The sequence below is a fragment of the Thamnophis sirtalis genome, unplaced genomic scaffold (assembly GCF_051295495.1).
Source record: "Thamnophis sirtalis isolate CommonGarterSnake01/CBP01778 unplaced genomic scaffold, rThaSir2_p1.2 scaffold_3, whole genome shotgun sequence".
Classification (NCBI taxonomy): domain Eukaryota; kingdom Metazoa; phylum Chordata; class Lepidosauria; order Squamata; family Natricidae; genus Thamnophis; species Thamnophis sirtalis.
In genome coordinates this window covers 173,174,238-173,196,909 of record NW_028261383.1, presented here as the reverse complement: position 1 = coordinate 173,196,909, position 22,672 = coordinate 173,174,238, and the positions used below count along the sequence as shown (strand labels likewise).

The following is a 22,672-nucleotide window of genomic DNA, read 5'->3' as shown; positions in this document are numbered from 1 at the left end:
CACCCCCACATGATCACATGACCACCGAGCCCCGCCCACCCAGCTGGTCATTAGGGCAGAGAACTGGTTGGTAAATTATTTGAATCCCACCACTGCTCTGCACTGACTACTAAGGGAACCTGCTGGTTTGGCCATATTCAAGGGCACTACAGGAACTAGCAATAGCAGTAGCAGTTAGACTTATATACCGCTTCATGGGGCTTTCAGCCCTCGCTAAGCGGTTTACAGAGTCAGCATATCGCCCCCAACAACAATCCGGGTCCTCATTTTACCCACCTCGGAAGGATGGAAGGCTGAGTCAACCCTGAGCCGGTGAGATTTGAACAGCCGAACTGCAGAACTAGCAGTCAGCTGAAGTAGCCTGCAGTGCTGCATTTAACCACTGCGCCACCTCGGCTCATCACCTCGCCCGTCAAAAGAGGAGGATGCAATGGAAGTCAAGCGGTGGTGCCAACTTCTTTTTTTCATTATTATTACCAGCCTATTACACAGACCTTTTGCAGATGGCTATGTTCCTCTTGTGAGGGTGAAAGAGTAGGGCCACTCATGGCTGTATTGTAGCAGTGCGCTGTACACGGAGCTGCTCTTGAAGACCACACAAAAGTTACCCTTGCTCCCAAGGGCTGTGGTACATGCCGTGTTGGGACGCCCCTCGGTTTGCCCATATCACGTTGTGGCAGTGCAAATTGTACTGGCTCCCGTTTTCTTTCTAGATGAAGCCCTACATGCACAAGGCCAGGTTATTTGCATTGGGGGGGGTCGCGCTCCAGGCCCCTTCCTGCCTTTTTTAAAGCAGCCCCAGCTCTATGGAGCACCAGGCCCCTGCATTTGGCCAGCCCCACCCTTTTAATTTGGCTCCTCCCCCAGCACCGGGGCGTAGTGAGATTGGTTATCGGTTGCTGGAAATGGTTGCTGGATGCATTGGACAGCAATGGCTGAGGTGCAGGATTTGGGCTTGATGGTATTTATCGGTTCCACCACAAAACCGCGGTCGACTAAAGCGCGCTCGACGAAACCGCATACCTGACGTCATCACAGCGCGACAAAAAAAGCACGCTGTGAGTGCTAAAGTTAAAATTAACCCCTAAACCTAAACCTAACCCCCCGAAACCTAACCCTAAACCTAACCCTAAACCTAACCCTTAACCTAACGCGAAACCTAACCCTAACCCTAACCCTAACCCTTAACCTAACCCTAACCCTTAACCTAACCCTAACCCTTAACCTAACCCTAACCCTAACCCTACCCCTACCCCTAACCCTTACCTTAACGTGAATCGGCTTGCTTTCAAAGCGCTTTTTAAAGCGCCCTTTTTTCTCCGCGGTCGCTGTTGTCGCGCTGCTGATGACGTCAGTCACGCGCTTTAATCGGGCGCGCTTTAGTGGACCGCGGTTTTGTCGTGCCACGGTATTTATCGTTGTTGTAACTTCCTAGAGTTGTGGTTTTTTTTGAGATCACACGCATCTTTTAAATTAAAAAAAAACACAAAACCCTCTACTCAATTTGTAAATCCATAAAATGTTCAAGAGTGGAATGAAGTGCAAAAAACTAACAAACATTCAGGCAACCCTTCAAGAAAAGGGGCATAAATTTAGAGGTTGGGTTTAATATGATTTTTAAAAATGTAACCTCCCCAAACTTTTGTAGCTGAAATTCTGAATTTATTAACAGTGGCGGTATATGGAACACACCCATTGTTAGCTGTAGCATTGGCAGAAACTTTCATTCATTTTGGAAGCATTATAGTGATGTAATAACCATATTCTGCCAATTACCTCCCAAAGACCCGTTAGATCGAACAGGGTCGGCCTCCTCCGGGTTCCGTACACCAGCCAATGCCACCTGGCTACTACCCGGGGGAGGGCCTTCTCTGTAGCAGCTCCGGCCCTTTGGAATGAACTCCCCGCGGAGATCCGGACCCTCATCTCTCTCCAGGCCTTCCGGAAAGCCGTCAAAACCTGGCTGTGCCGGCAGGCCTGGGGTTGATGAGTTCCCCTCCCCTCTCGACTGGTATGGCTGTGTGATTTTCGTGTATTTTAATTATGTGTACTGTTGTTTATGTTCCCTTTCCCCTTTGAGTTGTTCGCCGCCCTGAGTCCCTCCTGGAGAAGGGCGGCATACAAATAAACCAAATACAATACAATACAATACAATTCAAACATACAGCCAAATAGAAATGAATTGCCCTAAAATAGCCGCCTCCAACAGGATGCCCTTTAAAACTTCTATAATTCCTGGACAGGATGGGTAAGGCTCGTTTAGGTTGCCAATGACTGCAATAAAATAATGCCATATAAAAGTTACGAATGTCATAGAACAGCCGAGAAAGGACGAGGGCATGAGTGACTGTGCACAGAGCATCCCGATCCAGAAAGGGGCGCAGAAACTGACGTATCAGGCGAACCTGGTAAAAGGCCCCCCTGGTCACGGCCATCAGGTGTTCTAAACTAAGCCCCCGTATCCAGGAGGACTCCCAGATTGTGGGCCCTCTCCGAGGGGCGTAACGTTTCTCCCCCTATCATCAAAGATGGAACAAGATGCACAAATCGGGATGACGGAAACCACTGCCACTCCGTCTTGGAGGGATTGAGCTTGAGCCTGTTCCTCCCCATCCAGATCCGCACAGCCTCCAGGCATCGGGACATCACGTCGAGGGCATCGTTTGGGTGGTTTGGGGTAGAGATTAAAAGTTGGGTATCATCAGCATATTGATGATACCATACCCCAAAACCACGGATGATCTCGCCCAGCGGTTTCATATATATGTTGAACAGGAGGGGTGAGAGAACCGACCCCTGGGGCACCCCATAAGTGACGTGCCTCGGGGTCGATCCCTGTCCTCCAGTCAACACAAACTGCGACCGATCCGACAGGTAGGAGGAGAACCATCGCAAAACGGTCCCCCCCATTCCCAACCCCATGAGTCATGGCAGTAGGATACCATGGTCGATGGTATCGAAAACCACTGAGAGGTCTAATAGGACCAGGACAGAGGAGCAGCCACTGCCCCGGGCCTGCCAGAGATCATCAACCAATGTGACCAATGCTGTCTCCGTGCTGTACCCAGGCCTGAAACCCAACTGAAACGGATCCAGATAGGCAGCTTCATCCAGGTACTGGGGAAGCTGACGTGCTACCACACTCTCGACAACCTTCGCTACAAAGCGAAGGTTGGAGACTGGGCGATAGTTGGCTAAGGAAGCTGGGTCCAGGGAAGGCTTCTTAAGGAGGGGTCTCGCTACCGCCTCCTTCAAAGTGGTGGGAAAGAACCCGTCTCTCAATGAAGCGTTGGTAATCGCCTGGAGCTAGCCTCGTGTCACCTCCCGAAACTAACCAAGAGGGACATGGATCCAGCACACAAGTGGCAGCACTGAGTCTCCCCATAATCCTGTCCATGCCCTCAGGGGGCCACAGGGTCAAACTCATCCCAGATAGTCTCCACAAGATTCATCCCCGTCGACTCGCCCGAATCTACCCAGTCAGAGTCCAAGCCTGTCCGAATCTGAGCGATTTTATCCTGCAGATACTGAACAAATTCTTCAGCCCTATCCTGCACAGGGTCATTCCCAGTTCCTTGGTTAAGTATGGAGCGGGTCACCCTAAACATGGCGGCTGGGCAGTTATCTGCGGACACGATAAGAGCGGAAAAAAGTTGCCGCTTTTATCGCCACTAATCTAGCAGTGTGAAGAGAGCTTTGTGCTGATTGTGGGGCAGGGAAAAAAATGAATATGTGATAAAACTATTGCTTCATCTCAATGGCAGTATTTGCCCTGGAGATGAAGCAGGGGAGGGATCCACCATGAAACCTACCATTTCAGTGTGAAGGTAGAAGCTTTGTGATTACTGGGATAGTTTTAATTGTTCCAGGGGCTCTTCGTCCTTGGCATAAGCATGTTGGTAAACTGGGCCAGGAGGCGTTAGCTGCCAGTATCTCCCTCAACCAAGAGGAAACAAGGAACCCAGTAACTAGGTGAGATCATCACGTTTGAGATCAGGTGACCGCCTAGTCACCTTTTCTCCTTCAAAGCCATGGCCTTCCAGACACTGCTGAGTCACTATATCAAGTGGGTGGTGAGAAGCGAAATCTCCACAGGCTTGTAAATGAGTGTCTGAAGAAAGGCAGCTGCACCTCCTCACCACTGATGAACCTGGGCTTAACCAGCACCTCTGTGGAAATTGTTATTAGGCATTAACCTCATTCTATGTAGGCATTCATGCTCTGCAAGAGACTGAGAGCAGCTGCTTAAGAGTTGGTGGGATTAAGAATGGGCCTAAGCCAAAGGCAGATGACTCGCAGCCCCCAGGGGTTCCCTCTTCCTAATATCAAAATGCCTTTGTAGTAAATTCAGTAAATTTCTAGCAAAAGTGATGGCCCTTGTTATGTGAAGGGGGTGGGGGATAGGATGCTGGGCAAATACACAGGAGAGAAAAATGTGACTTTTTTTCTCTTTATTCAACTTTTAAGATATATACTTCCCAAAATTTTCTGATGAGCTTCTTCTAGGTCAAGCTCAAATTTAATATTATAAATATAATACTATACTTTAATACTATAAATATTAAATTATGCCGATAGTCTACATCTCTCTTACTGGACTCTACTTTTGTGTACCATCACTTCCAGCAATAGTTTGCCACTTTCCTCAAAAAGCATCTTAGTATTTCAGACTGATCTTCAGCTACTCATTCACTGATACGGGATTATCCACTGGGAAGTTGTCCGTTTTTTTTTGTTTTTAGTTTCCAAGGTGTTTTGTGAGTTTGGGGAATAGGTCTTCATAACTTCCCTTATTTCAGTGCTCCATCCCAAGGTATGAAGGGGAGAGAGCTCCAGATCAGTCAGACTTAAGCGAGAGAAGACATGGTCATTTAGAAGCCACAGTGTGTGATGGACATGGTTCAGGGCTGGCAAATATTCGAAGATTCATTCTAATTAATTCTAAAATTTAGGACAATGACAGAAGTGGGTTCCTACTAGTTTGCACCAGTTCGGTAGAAGCGGTTCGTCAAATCTACCGAACCGGTTTAGAAGAGGTTCCACCAGAAAGCAGGCCACACCTACAGAAGAGGTTCCAAAATTTTTTGAAACCCACCACTGACACACACATACAAACACACAGACTCACACAGAAAGAGAAAGAGAGGAAGAAAGAAATAAAGAAAGAAAGAAAGAAAAAGTGAGAGAGATGAAAGAAAAAAAGGAAAAAGGGACAGAGACAAAAGGAAAGAGAGAGAGAGAGAGAGAGAGAAAGAAAGGAAGAAATAAAGAAAGAAAAAAGAAAGAAAAAGAGTGTGTGTGAGAGAGAGATGAAAGATAAAAAGGAAAAAGGGACAGAGAGACAAAAGGAAGGAGAGAGAGAGAGAACACATGGCCGGCAAGCCACTCCCACCAGGTCACATGGCCGGCAAGCCCGGAAAGCAGGCCACACCTACAGAAGAGGTTCCAAAAAATTTTGAAACCCACCACTGCCACACACACACATACACACAGAGACAGACAGACTGACAGAGAGAGAGAGAGAAAGAAAGAAAAAAGAAAGAAAAAGAGTGAGAGAGAGATGAAAGAAAAAAGAAAAAAGGGACAGAGAGACAAAAGGAAGGAGAGAGAGAGAGAAAGAAAACAAACACATGGCTGGCAAGCCACTCCCACCAGGTCACATGGCTGGCAAGCCACTCCCACAAAGGAGGCCACACCCACAGAGTAGGTTTGAAAATTTTTTGAAGCCCACCACTGGACAATGACCTTATCAATCAACCAGGTCTAGAGTCACAAATTTGACCAATGAAACCATTCAACTGGACCAGAGATAACCAGATCACATTGGCCAAGAATTGCTTTACTGTTTAGTAAGTGTGTTGGCCATATTGAAAGAGTAGCCCAACCAGTCAACCAGACCCAGTGACAGAATAGCCTAGTAGGATGAGTTGACTCTGCCCTAGTTTCCTTGCCTTGGCACAGAACGCCGTGTGAGAGGAGCCTCACGTGCACAACAGAAGCCCTGTTTGTAACAGTAACCTCCTGGCACAATGCCTTTGTTCTTATGTAACACCCGGCTCAGGCTGCTGGAGGGAGGAAGCCAGAGAGTGGAATGGGGAAACGATTCGGAGGAGCCATGCGACTCAGGCAGCACATGGAAAAGGCGAATATCCCTTTGGTTAAGGCTAGCTGGGACAACTCTACCTTTCAAGCCCAATTCCTTCCACACCCTGGTTTCTCACCAGTGGTGGGGTTCAAATAATTTAACCAACCGGTCCTCTGCCCTAATGACCAGCTGGGTAGGTGTGGCTTGGTGGTCTTGTGACTGGGTGGGCGTGGCCAACTCAACGTCACTCAGGTCGATGGGGCGCTTCGCCTTAGCTGTGACAATGTGATAAAGGTTAACCGGAGAGGCAGTTCTGTAAGCAGGGCAATAAAGATCAGGCTAGAAAACAACGCCAGAATGTTTCCTTCCTGCCTTCCTTACAGGATTAGCCCTGGAAAGTTGGGAAAAACAAAAGCAGATTTCTTCCAACAACCGGTTCTCTGAACTGCTTAGAAAGTTACCAACCGGTTCTCCCCGAATAGGTGCGAACCGGCTGAATCCCACCACTGTTTCTCACCCAAAAACTTTTGCCCAGTCTTTGGGAAGTTTAGGAAAGGAATGGGTGAGACAGGCACACCCACGTTACACCTATCCTCCGCGAGCTGCACTGGTTACCGATCGGTCTCCGGATACGCTTCAAAGTGCTAGTCGTCACTTATAAAGCCCTTCATGGTATTGGACCTGGGTACTTGAGAGACCACCTGCTGCCAATTACCTCCCACAGGCCTGTTAGATCGCACAGGGTCGGCCTCCTCCGGGTTTCATCTACCAGCCAATGCCATCTGCTACCACCCGGGGGAGGGCCTTCTCTGTAGCAGCTCCGGCCCTCTGGAATGAACTCCCCGCGGAGATCCGGACCCTCACCTCTCTCCAGGCCTTCCGGAAAGCTGTCAAAACCTGGCTGGCCGGCAGGCGTGGGGGTTGATGAGTCCCCTCCCCCTCTCGACTGGTTTGGCTGTGTGGATTTTCCGTGTTATTTTAATTTATGTGTATTGTGTTTGTATCCCCTTTTCCCCTTTTGAGTTGTTCGCCGCCCTGAGTCCCTCCCGGAGAAGGGCGGCATACAAATAAACTAAATCTTGAGATGAACCATCTGCTTTTCCATCAGGCATTTCCCCTTCCCAACCCAATAATCCGTAATCAGAGAAGGTAAAAGCCAAACACGCTGTACAGGTTGGTTTATTAACATGACAATGCTTCTCTGCCTGCGTAAGTCAAAGAGGACAGTTTTGACGGTCCAAGAGAAATAACTTTGCAGGCAGATTACGTGGCAGCTTCCTAGCTCCTTGGGATGGAAGATAGGTATATGTCTTTATTCACAGTACAGACATTAGAGCCAGCCTCTTTCATCGAGCACTCATGCATTACATCGGAGAGGGGAGCACATTCATACACATACACAGTACCTCCCTGTAAGGTAGGAGCTCCAACCCCTGGAGGTTCCCTCCTGTCTTCCCAATGCTTTGCTCCCTTATAAGGAAGAGCTCCTTAGCTCTGGATTTGGAAGGAAAACGAACTTTGCAAATGAAACGCTTTCCCCACCCACATGTTTGCCTCCCAATTCCCCAAAATTTAGGACTTCTGCACCGCTCCTTTTCAACATCTACACAGTAACACTGCATTGCAGACTTGCTTGGCGCAAACCTGATGCCTAAGAACTGGGCCAGCTCTTATGCACCTGGGAGAGGAGTTTACGGGCCAGGTGTGATATTGAGGGCCAAATAAAATCTGCCATGAAACCTTGCCAAGTGTGCCATGCTGTGTAGCTCCGGGCAGGCAAGTCAGCTCCGTGGGGACTGCATTTGGCTTAGGGAAGTGACTGAAGAGGAGCAGGGAGGTTGCAGGAGGGTTCTTGGGGGACATGGGATTGTGCTATCAGGGTAAATGGGGGGAGCGTGAATGAAGAGATGGTGAGGCAGGCTAAGAGGATTGGAATTGAGGAGAATCAAAAGGGGAGAGGGAAACAGACTCCTACTGTCGAGTTGATATTTGCATAGAGAATACCTCTCCTTCCAGTTGGAGAGGGAAAGCATTGGTGGTGGTGGGGGGGGGGGCGGCAGAGACCGTGACCCGTCAAAACCGCGCTCGACTAAACTGCGCCCGATTAAACCACGTCGCTGACGTCATCAACAGGGCGACAACAGCGCGGAGAAAGCCAGCGCGGAGAAAGAAGGGCGCTTTAAATAGCGCTTTGAAAGCAAGCCGATTCAACTTAAGGTAAGGGTTAGGTTTAGGGTTAGGGTTAGGTTTAGGGTTAGGTTATAATAATAGCAATAGCAGTAGACTTATATACCGCTTCATAGGCCTTTCAGGCCTCTCTAAGCGGTTTACAGAGAGTCAGCATATTGCCCCCAACAATCTGGGTCCTCATTTTACCCACCTCGGAAGGATGGAAGGCTGAGTCAACCCTGAGCTGGTGAGATTTGAACCGCTGACCTGCTGATCTAGCAGTAGCCTGCAGTGCTGCATTTAACCACTTGCGCCACCTTGGCTCCTAGGCTCCTAGGTTAAGGGTTAGGGTTAGGTTAAGGGTTAGGATTAGGTTTAGGTTTAGGGTTAGGTTTAGGTTTAGGTGTTAATTTTAGGTTTAGGGTTTACAGCGTGCTTCTGTCTCCGCGCTGTTTTCGCCCTGTTGATGACGTCAGCGACGCGGTTTAGTCGGGCGCGGTTTTGTGGTGGAACCGCAGAGACCAGCAGCTACACCAGGCAGTGGCAGCAGTGCTATTACCATTAAGACCACTTTGATACACTCCTAATGATATGGTGCCAGATCTGGGTTGCAAAATCTGAGAGCTGGGACTTCTTTTTCAAGGCAAAGCAACCGAGTCTCAGGATGAACAGAGGGAAGCCAAGGGGAGCAGGCTATTTTTCTCACCCACTGGACTCCATTGCCTCAGAACTGGTATCTGCAAAACGCTTCTGGATAAACCATCTATTAACTGCAACCTGATTTGAGGTCACAGCTGTACCCTTAAACATGACATTGCTACTTTGCAAGCACCATCACAAGCACGATGACGTCTTTGCCCAAATACCAGCGACCTAAATTCACGAGTGGGCAGGATGGCAACCTCGTGCGTTTTGACCAATGTGGCCAAGCGGCCACCTTAATTTTTTACAGGATCCCTTTATTGCAACTTAGCAGTTTACACGAAGCTCCTAGTACTTGCTCCTGTCCCTTTACGAGTTCCACAGTAGTCCCGTAATCCTTATCTGTCCTATATGCCAATTCGTAGGCTGTGCGCCCATTTCTCTCCTGTTCCTGATAGTCCTAGGAAGCCAACCAAGTTTCCAAGGTCACCCATTTCAAAAGAACAGGGAGAGGGGAAATTGCAACAGGAGTTTTGAGACGTGTTCCTGCACTTCTTCGAATCTGAGCTTCACACGCCCTTCCAGATTTACCAGTTTAGATTGCGGCATTCTCCCCAGTCATGGTCTGATAAGGCTTTTGTCAGAACCCCAACATCACAGTCTGAGAATCCACTTGCATAATGGGACTACCAGGCTGTGAGTGAAACTAAGGGCCGTGGGAGAGAAGAATGAATGAGTGGCTTGGGGTGTTGTGTCTGCCATCAGAGGCAAGGATATCGTGAAAATTTATCTTTCCAAAAACACTTATGGGCGGGTTGTGGTTTCATCCATTGCACTGCAAAAAGACAATCAAAGATACTTTGGGTACAAAGATGTCCCAAAAGCATCCCACATGGTACACCCCTGTTGAAGAACTGCCCGGAGCAAATCCCATTTCCCTTGAGCTTGCATAGTAATAGCAATAGCAATAGCAATAGCAGTTAGACTTATATACCGCTTCATAGGGCTTTCAGCCCTCTCTAAGCGGTTTTACAGAGTCAGCACATTGCCCCCAACAACAATCCAGGTCCTCATTTCACCCACCTCGGAAGGATGGAAGGCTGAGTCAACCCTGAGCCGGTGAGATTTGAACAGCCGAACTGCTGAACTGCAGTCAGCTGAAGTAGCCTGCAGTGCTGCATTTAACCACTGCGCCACCTCGGCTCTGTAAAACCTCCCAAATATCATGCCCTTAGATTCAGAAGTATTCTCCATCTATATTTTTGATTCTACAAATCCACTGCTTCAGGAGACTACCTTAACCATGTCTTCATGACAGGCAAGTTTTGTTTTTTTTGTCCCATTCAGGTATAAATAAATTTAAAAAAAAATCAGCTCCTCTTTGGGATGGAAGAGATTTACAACCCCACAACTAAAGGCTGACCCACTTACTCCACCTGCTAACTCACTTGCTATTCCAATTGCTCACATGTGAAGAACATAACCGTGTATATAAAACCAACAATTCATCGTTGAAATTAGGAAAGCAAAATGGAATCAAGAACCAGCCTCACCTGAAGCAGAAAGAAAGGCGACTTTGTTATGCGGGTGGAAGAACTGAGGACGTGGATATGGGAGCTGCTCGCTCGCAGTTCCTTTAATGCTACTCTTGACAAGAGCCCTCCTGTCAACCCCCGTGCCCCAGTGCCAATCATTCCGTGACAAATGTGCATGAAATCGGGACCCTTTGCATGCAGAGATTCAGATGCTCCACTGGACTTTTCGAACTTTGTGAAGGAGCAAAACTTGCCGAGTTCAAACATTTGCCTGGTGTTCTGCGGCCCAATTCTAACTGTTTCCCTAAACGTCCATTCTTATTACTTTTTATTATACAGATTTCAAGAAATAGCCTGAAGCACAGAACAATGGGTGTGAGGTTGGGGGAAGGGAGTGATCACAGTATTAACCATTTCATGTATAGTTTCACTTGTATAGGTGTGTGTGTATATATATATATATATTTATATATATATATTTGTATTTATATTTATATAAATATTATAATATAATATATATATATAGAGAGAGAGCGAGAGATATGTATAGGTACTTTACAAGGCTTATGAGCAGACGTGCCATTCGCGAAGGGATGGCTGAGGCCGGGAGGCGCTATTGCCGCTGCTCTTTGTCGTCACGGAGAGCGTAAAGAGCGCCCCCTTCCAGCTCTGTTGGGAATAGAGCTTAGCTACCTTACCGCTGCCATCACCGTGAAGGCAAAGACGACATTGGTGTTCTACTAGTATGGTCCTGGGGGCGGGGGGGGGAAGTGCGGGGCAGAAGGGTGAGAAAAATCAACGGTCCTCCGGTTCAGTGAGCAGCCCCTTTCTTCTCCAGGGTGGGAGCTGGGGGTGGGGGCGTGTCTCCTGCACACTTGCTCCCCGATGCCAAGACAGGAAGCTCTTCTTTCCCCCGTTTCCCCTTCGCTTCGGCCGAGCTTCGCTTGAGTCCGTTCTTGGTTTCCTCTGGGCAGAGGCAACTGGGTTTTTTGACACAGGTCCCCAACATGGTGTGCTCTTCCACGACCTCCAAGATCCACTTCTCCTTGGGCGAGCCCGTCTTGTCTTGCACGGGGGCTTTTCCTGGAGGGCCAGGATCTTGGATCTCCTTCGGTTCCAACACGATTGGGACAGGGCCCCGTGGGATCACGTCTGCCTCCAGGCTGCCTTTCCTGCCTTGCTCGTGCTCCTGGACAGGGCTCAGGGCTTTAGTCAGGGCACGGTTTGCTGCTACAAACGCCTCCTCGGTCTGCACAGCTTGGCTCCTCCTGCAATCCCCAGGGACAGCATCCGGCCCCCTTGTTTTGGCATTGGTCTCCAAAGCCGCCTCTCCATCTCCGACCCCAAAACTAAGGGGGGATTCCTGCCGTCCCAGGCGCCGGGTGGCCAAGGGCTTCGGAGCGCCAGATTCACTGGGACTCTCCCCATCTGACTCAGCTAAGCTGTGAAGGCCAGGCTCCCCGTAGAAGTCTTTGCGATACTCAGAGTGCACCACTTCCAGGCTATGCTTTCTCACCACCACCTTCTTCTCCGCGCTTAAGAGAGAGCCCAGTTTTTCCGCTGATTGCACCCGCTTCAAAAGGGGGGAGCGGGGGGGCTCTGCGCTCTTGGGGCGTGGCCGTACCACCGGTGGTGAAGAATGAAGCTTGGCGGGAAAGCTCTGGGTGGTGTTGGAGCTGCCCACGGTATGGCCGGGAAGTGGTGGCGGTGAAGACTGTGTAGGCGAGGGCGTATGCGCCAGAGGGGAGAGGGGAATGTTTCCAGCTGACTTGCAGCGGGCCGAACGGTACTGGCGATGCAGTTTGGGAGATAGGCCATGCAGAGTGCTGGGACGCATGTGGTGGGACGTGGTGGCGGGTGAATTGGGTGTACTGGAGGCTGGGGAACTGCTCTGAGAAGAGGCACCTACAGAGGGATAAAGAGAGGAAAGGTGAGATGTACCACGGAGCCAGTGGTGGGATTCAAACAATTTACCAACCAGTTCTCTGCCCTAATGACCAGCTGGGTGGGTGGGGCTCAGTGGTCATGTAATCATGAGGGCGTGGCCAACTCAATGTCACTCAGGTCGATGGGCGCTTCGCCTTAGTTGTTACAATGGTAATAAGGGTTAACCGGAGAGGCAGTTTCTGTAAGCAGGGCAATAAAGATGAGGCTAGAAACAACACCAGAATGTTTCCTTCCTGCCTTCCTTACAGGATTAGCCCTGTAAAGTGGGAAAAAAATAAAACAAGATTTCTTCCAACAACCGGTTCTCCGAACTGCTTAGAAAGTTACCAACCGGTTCTCCCGAATAGGTGTGAACCGGCTGAATCCCACCACTGCATGGAGCCCTTTCTCATGCACCATTTAGAGAATCAGAAGAGGTGCAAGGAAACGGCACAGGGCTTCCATCTTACAGACCCACCGGACGATTGACCAGGGCATGTTCCTCATTCACACATTTTTACACCGATCTAGATCAATGGCTCTTAAACTGGGAGTACTACGGCCTTATCTTTGGGGTATTGGAACAATTTGTAATGGCTTATTTGTGAGTTAAGGATCCAATTTAGGACTGCAACTGCTGTATTTCATGATTTCTTTAAGTGAGAAATGCAGAGTAGAACCTTACAATCTCTCTCAAACCTACTACGCAGGATTAGGTGGAAAGGCCACCGGGGGGGGGGACGGGACTCCTAACTGGCAATGGAAAAGAGCATTTTACCAAAATCAGACCTTTTGAGGATGGGAAGTGGAGAATCTTTGGCTCTTTTGATAACGCTGATTGGAAATGCTAGCTAATATAACCATTGGGCAATCCTAGAAATTATACCAGCAATCTTTGGATTACTGGTTTCCCATCTGAACTAAAGAATATCACCATTTTTTTTAATGAAAATAAAGCTTGATTTAAAAAAAAGAAGCCAGATGCCCCAGCTATGTCTTTAGTCTTCTTTAAAGGCCAAGAAAATTATTCCCAGCATCTAAGTCAGTTCTCATTATCCTTCTAACCCCCACCATCTAACCCCATCTAATCCCCACCAATAGCAACCACAGCTGTCCTAACCACTTACCTAGGTATGCAGAGTCAGGAGTCGACCGCAGGCTCTGGGTGGGTGAACGGGCACCCAACCCATGGGTGGGTGAGCCAGGCAAACTATCGCTGGAGGATAAGGAGCGATTCAAGGATGATAAGCTACGGCTGGTGTGCAGCAAATTTGACTGCTTGGTGATCTTGCGGAACAAGGAGCTGCGCTTCTTGCTGCCAGAATGAAGAAATCACATTGAGCAGGGAATTATTTGGATCGGGAGGCACTTCAAACGGTTACTCAGGCCCTTGTCACCTCAAGGCTGGATTATTGCAACGCGCTCTACATGGGGCTACCCTTGAAAAGCGTTCGGAGACTGCAGCTAGTCCAGAATGCGGCCGCGCGAGCGATATTGGGTGTACCGAGGTACACTCGCATTACACCTGTCCTCCGCGAGCTGCACTGGCTACCAATTGGTCTCCAGACACAATTCAAGGTGTTGGTTATCACCTTTAAAGCCCTACATGGCCTAGGGCCAGCGTACCTTCGAGACCGCCTACGGCCACATACCTCCCAGCGGCCAGTAAGATCCCACAGATTGGGCCTCCTTCAGATGCTGTCAGCCAGACAGTGTCGGCTGGTGGGCCCTCGGAGGAGAGCCTTCTCTGTGGCTGCTCCGACTCTTTGGAATCAGCTACCCCCAGAGATCCGGACCTCACCCACTCTCATGGCCTTCAGGAAAGCTGTAAAAACCTGGCTGTTCCGGCAGGCCTGGGGCTGTTGACCTCATTGTTGAGGTCCAGCCCCGATTAGAATGAATGCATGTGATTTTGTGATTTTAAACTGTCTTTTTTCTCTCTCTCTTTTTTTCCCCTTCTTTTTTGTAAGCCGCCCGGAGTCCTTTGGGATTGGGCGGCATATAAATTTTGATAATAAATAATAATAATAAATAATTACACTACATGAACTCCCAATGAACATAAGAGGGGATCATCAAGCTATCCTTGATACACCTTGTTCGTTGCTTTCGTTCCCCTCCTGTCCTCTCTATGCTGCTCACCTCTCCTGCCCTTCTTTGCTGGTGCTTCTCTTGTTTCTTCTAGCCATTTTGGACTTGTAGCTGCTCTTGCGGGCTGGTCCAATCCGGATGGAGGTGTTCTCAAAGGGCGTAGTAGTCACCATCACCTTATTTCCACTCTAGGGGAAAGAAAGGTAAGCTAGCTGTAGGAAAGTAAGAGAAACACCGTTTCTCGGCCCCATCAGAGGCTCTCCCCATTTCTTGCATACTTCTGCTTACCTTCAGGATGAGTTCTACCACCTCGGTGTGCACCAGACCATGTACTGGCTCTCCATTGACATGAGTAATGAGGTCCCCTGCACACAGACCTGCCTCGTGGGCTGGACCCCCTTCCTCCACATGCTGCCAAGACAAAAAGCCAAGAGAAGGTCTCTCAAGACCGCTGCATCTCATTTATTCACAGGACAACAGGGTCGTCGTTGTGACGGGAGAGTCCTTGCGACTGGTTTCCATCTCATTGGCTACAAGGCTCTTTCTTGACCATTTCCCTACCCAGAAGGTCTTCTCACCCAGACAATGTGATCCACGCTGTAGACGTCGCTGTCCCCCAGATACACACGGATGGCGCGCAGCGTGAAGCCATACTTCTTGCCCGACCGTTGGATAGTGATTGGTGAACGCAAGTTGGTGACTGCAGGAGAGTAGTCTCGGGATGGGGAGGAATCTCGGGATGAAGGGTTAGAGGAGAGTGACCGGGGAGACATTGGGCTGGCCAGTGGTGAGCTGCTGTGTTGCTCCACTGAAAGGAGAGAGAAGAAGAACATTAAGGGGGAAGCAAGATGCTTTCCGTGGACACAGAGGACAAGCGCACCACAGGGCTCTTTGCTTCCCTGCTGTAGTAACTGGAGACCAGTTTCTTGTGGGGTTTGGCACCAGCCTAGCTCTAACCTCTTATTTTGTTCCCTGCCAGCTCCCAGGACCTTTGTGGCAAGGGAGCGGTACAGAATTTAGAGCACTGGGAAGCTCCTGGAGGACAGGTCACCTTAAAAATTGGTCCGTAGAGGGTTTTTAGTGAGGATCAAAGTGTGTTTCCAAGGTGGGGCGTGGGAGGAGTCACTGAATGGGTATTGTTACGGCCCAATTGCCTGGAGACTGAGTTAAATCTGAGGACACTCCCTCTGTTCCTCCTGGTGACTCCCCAGATTAACCTCAGTCTTCGGCCTAACAGGAGCTATTCAGTGACTCTCCAGTCATTTAGTTTTTAGTTTAGTATTTTTGTAGTATTTTTTTTCCCCTTTCTAGGTTTTTGCAGGAATTTTTCCTTAGCTACCTTTTATTTTTGCCTCTTCTGCCTCGGTTTCGCGCCCTTTTGCCAGGCTGCCTAAGCGCCTTCCGCGCTCGTTGCAGGCCCCGCAACACCGGCACCCAGTGGAAGGGCCCCCCCCGAAAGCTGCCGCCCGGAGCTCCTGAAAGCTGCCGTCCGGAGGAAGGCTCCAGAGATAAAAAAAAAATCCAGTACAGATAGTCCTCGACTTATGACCGTGATGGAACCTGCCCATTATGGTTGCATGTCGCAATGGTCTGCAACAAGCTTCTGTTTGCTTGTGTCGTTTCTGGAGCCTCCCTAAAAAAAAACAGACCCCTTACAATCTTGCGAGAAGGTACTACTGGCTTGCAGAATAGCACGAGAAAGCTGAGCTTCCCTTTGCATCACATCTGCAGGGCTCCTCTGTGTGCTGGTCACTTCTGCTAACTGTCTTTAGGCTCCCATTGTGTGGCTGAGCGGCTGGCTTGGGAGCAGGCCGAGCCTTGCAGGGACCCAGTGGGATGGGTGAGGGTGATAGGTGGAGTGTCCCTGCGGTCGATGGTGAGGATAAGCAATGGTGAGGGCACTTGTAACACAGTGGTGGGTTTCAAATTTTTTCAGAACCTCTTCTATAGGTGTGGCCTGCTTTGTGGGAGTGGCTTGCCGGCCATGTGACCGGGTGGGAGGGGCTTGCCAGCCATGTGACCGGGTGGGAGGGGCTTGCCAGCCATGTGACCGGGTGGGAGGGGCTTGCCAGCCATGTGACTGGGTGGGAGTGGCTTGCCAGCCATGTGACTGGGTGGGCATGGCCAACTTGTAAAATTTGGTGAAACACACTTAACAACACTCTTACTTAGCAACCAAAATGTTGGCTCAGAACTCTGGCATTTGAAGCACGCAAGTCTTAAAGCTGTCAAGTTACAAGACCCTCGCACCCCTAACCCTTTAGAAAAAAAAAACGCCAGGGGAGTTCAAACTTGACAGCTTTAAGACTTGTGGACTTCAACTCCCAGAATTCCTCCTCTCGCTCTTCATCTTGATGATGTGCAGACGGGCGGGAGGGGAGGGAGCTGGAACCGGTTCTAAACGGCACTGTAGATTTGTGGAACCTCTTCTATAGGAGAGGTTAGAACTGGCAGGAACCCACCCCTGTTGTAACAGCAGTAACTTTGAAACCAAGTCATATAAGCATCTTGGGGGAAGGGGGAGGGATCTCTTGTAACTTTGAATGGTCCTTAAGCGGCCAGTCATAAGTCGAGGGGCTACTTGTATTGTGTTTTTCTAGCTGGAAATGTTTCCCCAAATAATGCATCGTTGGGATATTTTAGGCGACTCTTAAGTACATGGTACTGACACACACAGGGAACTATGAGGGCTGCGGGTATGGTGCATTTTCAAGCTGCCCACAGGCTTCCCTGGCACAAAATACGCCCTTCCAGTTCCTAGCCTTGATGGCTAGAGTGATCCAACCGAATGTGTGCCAAGCAAGACCTCAGTGGGTATGACTGAATCAAGATTCTTGCTACTGGTCAGGTGAGGAGATTTGGGGTGCCTCCCCCTAGCTTATTGACCTCTTCCCATAAGTAACAGAAGCAGAGGGTTTGAACAGAAACATCAGCCATGCAAAGAACGTTCTATCAAGCAAATCGGCTTCCTTTGCATAAACCCTACAAGGAGTTGCAGCATTCCACTTGTGTTGTGACAGGCTTTTTTTTGCAGAATACACACAGCCCAGCAACTACACTAGAAGAAGAGCCAAAGGGCAGGGTGGGTGGGTGGAAGAGCTCATGCAAAGCCACAAGACAACCATTACGGGGATGCTACTGAAGGCAAGTTGTTCGGTGTTGATTCCTATTAGAGTGGGGAGAGAGAATCCCTGGACCAAAGAAATGGGGGAATCTAGAGGTGCTCAGGGCTCAGAAGGGTGAAGGGAGCATGATGTGCAAGAGAGGGGAGTGTGCCTTAAGCCAGTGGTCTGTGTGGTGGGGCAAAGACAGAAGGTGACTGGAGGGTGTTCAGTGAGTGTGGGCAGGCCGGGCTCACAGGAGGATGGCATAGCTAGGGGTTTGGGGAGTGTGTGTCGGGGGGAGGGATGAAGAGGAGGAGGAGGGGGCGTACCTGTGGGGATTATGACCGACAATGCAGTAGCTGAGGCAGATTTGATGACCTTGCCCCCTGTGCGGGAGCTGCGCTTCTCAGCCGTGGCGGTGTCCCCTGAGAACTGTTGGTGCCGGGCCCGACGCAGCACCAAGTCATTGGTAGCTCTGGGGGCAGATGGGTCCAGCTCTTTGGGGGGCTGTAGCTCACCCGCTTTTGATTTATCGCCTATTGGGGAGGGGAAAGAGAGGGACGATGACTCAAGCCCTGGATCACAGGACCACACTCAGGGAACCCCGCCTCCAAACAACAGCCACAGGGCACCACCACATGAATGGCCCACCATCACCTCCCCGCCCCCCCCCCAGAGGGCATTGCAAGGACTACAGATCCACCCCAGTTCTTTGAAAGGACCACTGGCAAATAAACCACAATGCTGCTCGTCACACCCTTCCCACGGTTCACCGACAAATGCGCACTCGACAAAAGCACGGCGACGAAACCGCGCTGAGAAAACCACAAGTTCGAAAGCGCGCCGACGAATGAGCGCAGAAGCACGCCGACAACAGCGCGCCGACAAAAGCGCGCTCTAAACCTAACCGTAACCCTAACCCTTACCTTAACCCTAATCACGCTTCTGTCGGCGGTTTTTTGTCGACGCGCCTTTGTGGATGCGCTGTCGACGTTGCGGTTTTATCGCCACGGTTTCGTCGGCGCGCTGTTGTCGGGCGCGCATTTGTCGGGTCACACCTTCCCACAACAACAGCCTTCGTCAACCTGATGCTGTTCCGTGTGTTGCTTCAGCATTCCCAGCCAGCATCATTAAAGAAAGATAAAGCAGCAGGTAGCAGGATTCAATAGAAAGTGGAGATTGCGATGTGAGTATGCATGTTGCCTGTTTGTGTGCATGTACACCAGCGTGACCCCTCAAAACCGCGGACCACAAAAGCGCGATCGACAAAATCGCACATTTGACGTCATCACAGCGCAACGAAAAAGATCGAAAAATTGAAATAAAAATTAATAAAAATTAAATTACAGCAAGCCGATTCACATAAAGGTAAGGGTTAGGGTTAGGGTTAGGGTTAGGTTAAGGGTTAGCTTTAGAGCGTTAGCGTTACGTTTAGCGTTAGGTTAAGGGTTAGCGTTAGGTTTTTCGTTACGTTAACGGTTAGGTTTAGGGTTAGGTTTAGGGTTAGGTTAAGGGTTAGGGTTAGGGTTAGGGTTAGGTTTGGGGGGGTTAGGGTAAGGTTTTCGCTTTATTTTTACATTTTTCGATCTTTTTCGTCGCGCTGTGATGACGTCACATACGCGCTTTTGTCGACCGCGATTTTGTCGTCCGCGGTTTTGTGGTGGAACCGTACACCGAGGCCTTTAATCTGTATCCTCCTGTAACTCGAAAGGCTTAAGCTTAGGTTTCTGGTCCACATACTAATAGGAGCGTTATGAAAAGGAATGACAAATGACAGCTGATCCTTTAAAGGGTGAAATGTGCTTGCCTTGGTATTGCTATTGCTACACGCCCAAGAGGGCTCTTCATGAACAGGACAGTCTCGTGGTCTGAAAGAAGGTGCTGTTACGCAATCGAGATTGCCACAGAGTCAAAGCTGTGCAATTCAAGATTCTCGGGCTGCAAAACTCTTAGAAACCTTGTCAGTTTTTTTGCTGACCTGTTACACAGCATGCAAAGGGATGGAATGGCTCCTGTTTATTCCCCTTGGGACTCATCACCAAGGATGTTGTGAAGTGGCTTGTGCCTCGCAACTGTCTCTCTGTTCCACAAAGGGGCAGAACCACTTTTACATCGGTTCCAAAGGCATTTGTAAAGCAGAGCTGGAGTTTAATGGTTAGGAAATCCCAAATTACAACCTACCATTCAGGGGACTCCAAATTCAGAACAGTGAGTGATGGCAGCTTCCAAAAACCACATCACATTTGGAGACCCTGAACACTTACAACTCAGAAGCCTCTTGCTGGAGAGGAACCAGGTCTTCGAAGCATCGAAAGCCAAGCACAAGGGAGAGCAGACTTCTAGTTCAGACAGGAGGCAAAGCTTCTACTGTGCAGAGTTTCTTATTAAACGTGTCTCCTGGTTCTCTTTTCCCACATTAAGTAAGACATACCTTTCTTTTTAGATTTTTTTTTTTTTAGATTTTATTTATTATTTATAGGCCGCCCTTTTCCCTGAGGGGACTCAGGGCGGCTTACAATTCATAGGAGGGGGAGTGCAAGACAAAACATAAGACAATACGTGAGTAAAAAATAGAAATAAAATAATAAAATACAACATTCATTCAACATTCGGGTGGGGCGGATTAAAATCTTTATCCCCAGGCCTGACGGGATAGCCAGATCTTAAGGGCTGTGCGGAAGGTCTGGACGGTGGTGAGGGTACAAATCTCCACAGGGAGATCGTTCCAAAGGGTCGGAGCTGCTACTGAGAAGGCTCTCCTCCGCGTAGTCGCCAGTCGGCACTGACTGGAGGATGGAACTCGGAGGAGGCCCAATCTGTGCGATCTAATAGGTCGAAGGGAGGTAATTGGCAGGAGGCGGTCTCTCAAGTACACAGATCCACTACCATGAAGGGATTTATGGATGGTAAGAAGCACCTTTCTTAGCAGCAACATAACGATAACATGTAGCTCCAACCTTTTGTTTATGATACAAAACTCAGCTATGCAAAACGAACTCAGCTATGCAAAACGAACACCACTATGTTGTAAATAAAATGGCGTGGGGAGGGAAACAAGTTTCTAAAGCTAAACCACGCACACATTCTCTGCTAAAGGGAAACAAACACGACTGGGATAAAAATAAAATAAAACGGGTTCGAACAACACTGTCTTTTTAGGGCTGCTAATATGAAGAAGTGGCTCTCTTGTTTCTGCAGAAGTAAGGCAGCATGGAAGCTTTTATGCATACATAAATAGGCACACAGTTGTAGAAGGAAGCGTTGCGTCACTCAATGCCACTAAATAGCAATAGCAGTTAGATTTATATACCGCTTCGTAGGGCTTTCAGCCCTCTCTAAGCGGTTTACAGAGTCAGCATATCGCCCCCAACAACAATCCGGGTCCTCATTTTACCCACCTCGGAAGGATGGAAGGCTGAGTCAACCCTGAGCCGGTGAGATTTGAACAGCCGAACTGCAGAACTGCAGTCAGCTGAAGTAGCCTGCAGTGCTGCATTTAACCACTGCGCCACCTCGGCTCTTAACGTTTGAAGCCATCCCTCTCAAAAGGAAGAGAGTTGCAATGCTCTTAAGAGCATCCAAAATCTTCCATCTCTGGGTGTATGTGCGCATGGGAGCACAATTCCTGCCTTAGGCATCCCAGTCAAAGGCCAACTTTAATATCCATTGCCACTATTCGGATACGTTGCTTGAACATGCACTTCTTGCAACAGCTGCGCTACCAGTGGGAGTGGGAGGCAGGGCGGAAATATGCATTTTCTCAAGCCAAACCCTGCGGCAGGCATTTCAGAAAAATCACGATTTCCTCCAAACAGATGCCTACGCTGGGGAACAAATCGTTGAATTCCCTCCCCACACACACACACCTGCTGGCATCTGGGCATCCAGGTTGCAGTATCTACTGGGAAGACAACCAGACTCTGAATAGGTATTTCAGGTAAATACTGAAAAGGAGCCCCCGGGGGCTTGGAAGCAGTCAAAGGTGACTCAACCGACACTATCCAGGTGCTGTGCTATCCAATACTTCCAGGGAAATGAGATCACTTTGACCAGGAATGCTACTCCTCCCTAGAGATTGGAAGGGAGCGGATTTGGGGCCTAGAAAAGAGAGGTGAAAAGAATGGTGGTGGACCAAAAACTGGTTTAAGCCTTAGTGCAGAGATCCTGCAATGTAGGAATGTAGGAAACCTTTGAATCTGGCTTCTTCTTAGCCCATCAAAGCCACAGGGTGGTTGTTGTTGTTGTTGTTTTGGCAAACGGCTACCTACCTTGCCATAGCGTGTACTCACCAGCCTCAGTCTCCACAGGAGCAGGGCCCTGTGCAACGTCTCCTGCTCCTTCCTTGCTCTCCTTGCCTTCAGACTGAGGGGTGGGTCCTACAGGCCCATTTTCTGCAGGAGCCTTCAACGGCCCCTTGCCGGGGACCTCGTTGTCACTTTCCAACGGCACAGCAAAACGGTTAGTGTCCATCAGGGCAGAGAAACGGCGTCGGGCTCCCAGCGGGGGACTCGAATCGCTCTCGGTGTAGGATGACTCCGAGGCTGAGAGTTGCTTCCTGTGGGACAGAAGCCAGCAAACTGACTTAGCCTTGAGATGTTTGGGCCAAAGCAGGGGCGGGTTCCGGCAGTTGCTACCGCTGGTTGGCTCGTGGGTGCTTCGCGCATGCGCTTGACGCATGCTGTGCATGCATGCGCAGCGCAGCGCAATAAAAATGGCTCTGCGCCTGCGCAGAAGCAAAACACAAGATGGCGCTGCCGTAGGCGCAGCCCAAAGAACCAGTTTGGGGGCGTGGCAGGCCTGGGTCACTGCCGGTTCCAGCGACCCAGACCACCAAACCACTATCGCTTCGGCTGAACCAGGCCGAAGTGGTAGGAACCCACCAGTGGTGGGATTCAAATAATTTACCAACCAGTTCTCTGCCCTAATGACCAGCTGGGTGGGTGGGGCTCGGTGGTCATGTGATCATGTGGGCGTGGCCAAGTCAATGTCACTCACGTCGATGGGCACTTCTCCTTAGCTGCTACAATGTCATAAGGGTTAACCGGAGAGGCAGTTTCTGAAAGCAGGGCAATAAAGATGAGACTAGAAACAACACCAGAATGTTTCCTTCCTGCCTTCCT

At 49.5% G+C, this 22,672-nt stretch overlaps 1 protein-coding gene across 1 annotated transcript in view; it reads right to left on the bottom strand.

Annotated features, from left to right (window-relative positions):
• Window positions 1-9,976: 9,976 nt before the first annotated feature.
• LOC106553330 (microtubule-associated serine/threonine-protein kinase 1) overlaps window positions 9,977-22,672 on the bottom strand; it is a 35,399-nt gene continuing 22,703 nt past the window's right edge. The window contains exons 10-16 of the mRNA XM_087708294.1: window positions 21,842-22,107; window positions 17,882-18,088; window positions 15,027-15,256; window positions 14,737-14,859; window positions 14,500-14,636; window positions 13,485-13,672; window positions 9,977-12,336 (exon numbers count right to left, since the gene is read on the bottom strand). Of these exons, the coding sequence (XP_087564420.1) occupies window positions 11,243-12,336; window positions 13,485-13,672; window positions 14,500-14,636; window positions 14,737-14,859; window positions 15,027-15,256; window positions 17,882-18,088; window positions 21,842-22,107 (2,245 nt within the window). The 3' untranslated portion in view covers window positions 9,977-11,242. The remainder of the gene's footprint in view (window positions 12,337-13,484; window positions 13,673-14,499; window positions 14,637-14,736; window positions 14,860-15,026; window positions 15,257-17,881; window positions 18,089-21,841; window positions 22,108-22,672) is intronic.